The sequence below is a fragment of the Saccostrea cucullata genome, unplaced genomic scaffold, assembly GCF_032062105.1.
Source record: "Saccostrea cucullata isolate Sc308-1 unplaced genomic scaffold, CSIRO_AGI_Scuc_v1 ctg182, whole genome shotgun sequence".
Taxonomy (NCBI): domain Eukaryota; kingdom Metazoa; phylum Mollusca; class Bivalvia; order Ostreida; family Ostreidae; genus Saccostrea; species Saccostrea cuccullata.
The window spans coordinates 75026-82062 of NW_026925642.1; the positions used below are offsets into that span (position 1 = coordinate 75026).

The 7037-nt window shown below is 32.3% G+C and overlaps 1 protein-coding gene across 3 annotated transcripts in view; it reads right to left on the reverse strand.

Annotated features, from left to right (window-relative positions):
* LOC134269445 (protein spire homolog 1-like) overlaps positions 1-1201 on the reverse strand; it is a 37000-nt gene extending 35799 nt beyond the window's left edge. For all 3 annotated transcript variants that reach the window (XM_062751640.1, XM_062751639.1, XM_062751638.1), the window contains exon 1: positions 832-1201. In XM_062751640.1, coding sequence (XP_062607624.1) covers positions 832-1096 — 265 coding nt within the window. In that variant the 5' untranslated portion in view covers positions 1097-1201. The remainder of the gene's footprint in view (positions 1-831) is intronic.
* Positions 1202-7037: the final 5836 nt, after the last annotated feature.

Here is a 7037-nt window from a genome sequence, read left to right on the forward strand (position 1 = left end):
TAAAAATAGTAAATGTTGTTATCTACACAATGTATGAATAATTAGAATGGAGTTATATTGGTGCTGGCAACATAATATGGAAGGCTAGGAATAACTACTAACAAACAAGAAATCAGTACATATAAATACTGCTGCATAATTCATTACAATAAAAGAGGAATAGAAATACGCTGGAAATTACGCTAAAATTCAGTCATTCGTGACATCAAAGGAATATGATTGCATACCCGACTCAAACTATTCCTTATTGTAAGAATCACTTAGTTTAATCATTTTAAAATCTTGAGTGCAATTATTTGGATATTTTCCAATCAAATCAATTTATTATGAGGTCCTTGTCAAAGGATTGTCGTTTTAATGCTGAAAATGAACTCGACAATGACTTTCTGAATGTTTTTAAAGGATATGCCGACAACATTCAGGTATTGGCATGTGCACTGTTTGGGATAATAACCCCTAATTATGCCTGGATTAACTAAAATTACTCCAAACCCTATAGAAATATTCGACACCTTTCCAATAATTATGTTGATTGTAAGACTGTCAGGTTTTGACAATTAACAACAGTCATAAAAGAAGAAATGCCCCTATATATGACACATGACAACCCAAAACATAGCTTTTTATATGTCCACTTTTTCCAACTCTACTAGCACATGATGGCCAAAGAAAATTAAAACTGATTTTTATTTAACTGAAAAAAATATTCATTTTAAAAACATGTACCACCATGTAAACTACTGCTGATATTTCCAATACTCAAGAAAACCTGCATAGAGCGGGGACATAAGGGATCCCTTTCTTTACTTGGTTATCAGGTTATATACCCACCTTGAGGTCCCTTGGGTAAAACCACTTCTGTAGAGTCTATGATCACATCTCCATCCTTTTTAATTCTAACGGAACGTATTCCATGTGTATATAACTCACGAAAAGTGCGCCGTGCTGTATCTAGAGAAAAATAATTTGCACATTGATGACAAACTGCCCAAGCTTGCTCCTCATTTATAGGATTATTAAACACAGTTAAAATTTCCTCTAAAGTGAGTGGATCCTCTGATAAATCCCTAGAATCAGTTGGTAAAAGTTGGGCCATGATCCTAAACAAGTCATGGCTACGCTTTCCTTTGAAGTAACATGAGCGGTGAGCGAATGCCGAATGTGGACAGGTGAAACAAATTACCACGGGAGACAACTCTGCATATTGACTCGCCTGACTAGGCAGTGACAGAACGGATTAGGCGTACCAAGATTTGTCTTTCTTAACAACAGGTGGATTAGGGCTTTTGTAGGAAATTTTCGTGTGCGAAAAAAAGTAATAAATAAAAAAACAAATTTAAAAATAATAATGATAAAAGAAATAAAACAAACAATCTTATCATACCATGAAAATGTAGAATTGACTATTTTTCTTAATATTTGGAGTCCTTTCATATGTCTTTCTTTCATAAAAAGTTTTTTTTTTTTAGATATCTTCAATTTGGTTTACTACCCGGTAATTATAACACAAATTATAAATGTTTGTGGAAAGCAATGTATATATTAAATTTTCTACTCCAACAAAGAAACAATTTTACACCAAAGTTTCCCAAGTCGTTGGACAAAAAATCAAAACAACCCCTCCTTTTTTTCCTCAGTTTTAGCACCCTTTCTGTGTGAGTGAGGGTGTGTGTGTGTGTTTTTTAAAGTTATTGATTTAAAGCACAGATAACTGCGGTCAGGACTGTGTGGAGCCGGGGGGGGGGGGGGGGGGGGGTAGTGTTAAGGCGTAGGGCATTGCAGAATCACGGTTCTCAAGTACTCCTATATAGTGTAAGAGCCTTGGTTGACGCGAAGTAGCACGTCAAAAACTTAAGCACTTCGCTGTGGACCTCTATTGAGCATTTGGGTGCTCAACGGTCAAGTATTGTTCCTTTTTTTTCAACAAATTACTGAGGTATACAAATACAATGTATACAGTGCAATAAAAACTAGAAATGTCCAAACGAGACAAAATACCCCCGCTGGGTTTTTCAGAAGTGCTAAATCATGAATATTTTATGGAAAAATGTTAAAACATTTAAGGTAGGTCACTGGTTTGCTTTAGTCATCAATTTTGGTACACAATTTCGACGATTCGAGTGGTTGTTTTGTGTGCACATTTGATTATGACGTCAGTTACGTCACAAAGGCAACGTTACGTTGTTTCCCCTTTAATTCTCTGCAAATGACTTCAATTCTGTACGAATCAAGTAGATTAAATGTAATTACCTAGGACTAATTAAATAAAATACCAAATTATTAAAAGGAATAATTTATATTGTAAATGTAACTAAATTGCTAAAAGTCAATCAGAATAAATCAGCGAAAACTTATGGTTTGCAGTTCTAAAGAAAGTTATCATGATTAAAAATTGCTTAGTGCAAAACGAGCAAAGGCAGAAAAAAATTAAATGGAAATATGAAAAGAAGAGGAATGTATAACAAATCTATTAATGTATGCATATCCCATGTTTTATTCAGGTTTAGATAAATAATCGAGCGAAGTTTAAGCGAGGTGAGGCGGATGACGAGAAAGGAGTTGCAATAGCTAGCTTCTCTTATGTATCAGTCGAAAACGATATTTTTAAAAACAGCTTATAGAGACAAAAGAGTTACATTATTGATAACATATAGTGCATATTAGCTAGAAAAATAGGGGGGGGGATGGAAAAAGGGGGAGTATTTCCATACCCCAAGTGCCTGTGAACTTGAGGGATTGTGTGTGCGCACGTTATTTGAAACTCAGGGTACCATGCGTATTTCATCATGACTGCCAATCAAAGCCGGGGCGAAAATATGCGTATACATACTTTTCAGGATGGAATCAATCCTCATCCATCACTTTTAATTAATTACATGTATTTTTCTTTATTTTAAATTTTCATCATCATTATCATCATTGTTTGATTGTTATGTATTTAAATCTAGTGTACTCGCTTTGTTTTGCTGGCAAATAAATTATGAAATGCATTTAAAAATCAAATTATATACAAAAACCTGGACTGTAAGACCTATAAGACACTTTTAACAATTTACAAATATAATTTTTTTAGACAAAAGCTCAAAGTGTAACAGCTAAATGCAATTGTTTTACATTTTGCGTATTGAAGTTTGATTCAGAGAATTCGAAATTAACAAATGTTTGACATTTAGGGCCATATACTATATAGCTTGCCACTAATATAGAAAGTACATTGCAGGTACCCCCCCCCCCCCCCCCCCCCCCCCCCCCCCCCCCAAGCCCGGCCGCTTATTTCCACACTATCGGGATATTTTTCTTACCGTTTTCGAATAAAGTGATCAAATATTTGTGTTATGCCTGAAATCCTATTGACCATGAATTTCCTAAAAATACAGGTACAGTGTACTAATATTTTATCACTCGCGTTGTTGTCGCTACATGTTATTTCTCATACACGAGGAATGTTTATACCGTTCATTCTGACTTTGTGATCAGAATATGAATTTCAAAATACTAGTAAAAATGAGTTGTGGTCATCCTAATATGTCTCCGCAATAAATTAAATGATGAATAAAATTCAATTTTGTATCAATGTCACCTTTTAAATCTTGCATATTCCAAAAGGCCGAGATATATATACTGTACTGTAAACGTGATTACGTTCAACAAATGACGTTGTAGATATAAATAACGCCATAAACGCAACATTTTAGCAGTATAAAAGAAAACTTTGAAATTATTTAGCAAAAAATCTAGCGAGAAGACATATTGATTTTTTTATATTAATAGTTTTGATTTTACCTCATCTTGACATTTTGAAATTCCTGATTAATTCGTCTACGTCTTTAAAAAGTTATCCACCCTTTTTAAAAGAAACTATTTTCACAAAATTGGCTTAAAAACGTCATTTTCCCATACATTTCAATAGAAAAGCGAAAAAAAGTATTAACAACAATACCGCATTTACAGTAATATAGCATTAAAACTACATAGGCAAAATTGATAAAAATTGCACATAATACGCTGTAAATTCTAAGGAACATTATATCAAATTTTCAGGATATGTTTTCTCGTAAGAATTTTTATGCAGTAAATTCGCGACCTACCTTAATGTAATTGCTCCAGGAGGATTTAATCTTTGTGTAAAATGAGAACCTACCAAGTTTATCCATAGGAAAGATATGGTCCGGACACGAAGTATGAAAATTTTCTTCCAGTGACCTTGAACTTCCCCAAATGACCTTGGTTCAAGGTCAAGGTACACCCTTAGGTCAGGAGGAATCTTTGTGTGAAATGAGAACCTACCAAGTTTATCCATAAGAAAGATATGGACCGGGCACGAATTATGAATTTTTTCTTCCAGTGACCTTAAACTTCTTCAAATGACCTTGGGTCAAGGTCATGACACACCCTTAGGTCATGGGCAATCTTTGTGTGAAGTAGTAGATTCTAATGTTCCTCTGTAAGAAAGATATGGACCGGACAAGTTTGCACAGACAGACGGACAGATACTTTCAGCTTTCTTTTCCCGTACTTTACGGCTCCAATGGAGTTATGTAGAAAATAAAGTATTTTCATGGAATTCACATGAAAAGTAGTCCCGATACCTATATCAAATTTGACACTATTTTTAAAGAAGAGGCCAAGAACATACAAATTACCATTTTCTGGAAGATTGTATACATGTATTGGCAATCTGGATACATTTTCTTTGTCTGATATGGAAAAAACTTTCATATTCGTGACTGGTTTTCTTAATTTTTTATTTGAAACTACAGTTTAAAGTATGAATTTTCATTCATAGAAATTATGGTCCGAAATACATTATCTGAACAAGTTAAAGTTATAAAGCATCATTAAAGGAATTAATTTCTTAAATTTGATAAATTTGTAGGCACCTTTCATTTACTAGGCCTTGACCTTAAATTAATTTTAGTGAAATTATAATTTTTCATTGAACGAAAGTAGACTTAACCAGAGTTGAAGGATCCCTTTTACTTTTTTGATAAATTAAAATCGGGATCGAGATATTTCTAAGAGGGTAACACGAATCACCGGAATGCCCCGTAATCACCGAAATGCCCCTAAAAATCACCGAAATGCCCAACAAAACCACCGAAATGCCCTTACATATGTTTTTACATGATGTTTTTCATAAGAATTAATGCTTATTTTTTTCAGTAAAGCATAACTGACGGTAAAATTAATTATTTTCATGTTTTGTGCTCAAAGCGTATCGTACTTCAAAGGGCGATAACTCGTATTTGGTGATGACCTTCCAGGAAGTGAAGTCGACGATGTTTAAAATCTAAGAAATAATAATGTCTTATGATATTTCTCGGAGAAAATTAGATGACAAATGATAACTATGATTATAAAAAGAAAAAAATTATGACTTTTTTCTTTCTTCCTTTTCCTTCAACTTTTAGCATTGTGAACCAGGTTGTACCATTTATTCGCCTCTTGAGGAAAATAGGCCTAGCGGTAAAATATATATACCTGCTATTATTCCTTGAGTAAATTATCTTTTATTGTATATATTATTTACTTTTACAGACCATAAAGTTAATGTTTTACCAAACAAAATGAGAGAGGGGGTACCGGTACACCAAATTCCCGTGATAATTTACGACCGAGATTAAGAATTTCAAAAGACAAATGCAATCATAAAATGAAAAAAAAAAGTTTTAAACTTTGTAGTTCGTTAAGGCCATGTAAATATGACTATTTCTATTAATGATTTTTTATCCTGTTACTTGATTAGATACATAGTCAGTCAGGTCAAACATTGTACGGAACATTTCTCTTGTAAATGAGCAAATCTTTCCAAAGTAGCAATTGTTTCATAAAACGATGTAGGTGCATGTATTCAACAACTTTAAAAAAAAAAAAAATTATACATTGATTCAAATGTAGATCATTATCCCAGGATACCCATTTCGGTGTTTGTATAGCGCACGTGCGTGGTTTCGATGTACCTGATTTAATATGTAATATGACATAATACTACACACCTGTCAATAGATCAATTACTTAATTAATCCCAGTGAGATTAGCTGTCCGTGTATACACAGTAAACATAGTTACAGATATCCATTTGTTTTAGACGAATTTAACATAATAAATCAAATTAATTTTGTCTTCATTTTTAATCATTAATACTAGTAAAAAAAAAATTGAAACTTTAAAAAAAAAAATGTTATTTTATAAACACAAAAACGAAACAAAACTACAATTTTGATAAATTTTGTTATTTTCTTTAAACATTGCAGTTCTTTTCTTTGCTAATTACTAGAGGATCAAATATTCTTGAGGATTCATTCATACAAATTGATTAGAATTCCAAAAAGACAATCACAGTATTCAAGCATTGATTCTATATTACGCAGCTGTTCTGTACTGATGAGAAGTGAGAGATCCAATCAAACTTTTAATAATAAGATTTTAAAAAATTGTTGCATTAATAGGCCCATTTTCATTTTAGATAATAATGAAATTTTAATAAATTTATACATGGTAAATATTTTTTTTTTTTAACTAAACGTAAAAAGATCTTTCTATTTGCTTTAAAACTTAATATAAAGATAGGACTTTCCAGTAAAATTACACTAGTGTACTCCGTTTTTAAAAATCAAGAACATACGTTAATAATATTACAAACAAAATTTTAATTGATATGAAAAATTCGACTTATTGTTTAAAATATATTTTAAAAAGAAAACAAAGGAAAAATTAAAAATGTCTATTTTTGCACGTGCTTTTAATCAGTGAGAGTTATCTTTCTTAGATACTATAACATGCACAATCTTCTGTTCAAATAAAAATACTTACGCTAAAATTATGAAATTTTTATTCGGTATCTAGGCTCTAGAACAGTTAAAATCATCAATATTTATTAATTTTTTGTTTATATATAACAAAATAAGGGGCATTTCGGCGGCATTCCGGTGACTTCTTGGGGCATTTCGGTGATTACGGGGCATTCCGGTGATTCGTAGTACCGTTTCTAAGATGCTTTGCGTTTTATCACTTTTCAATTCTAAATATTGATAAAC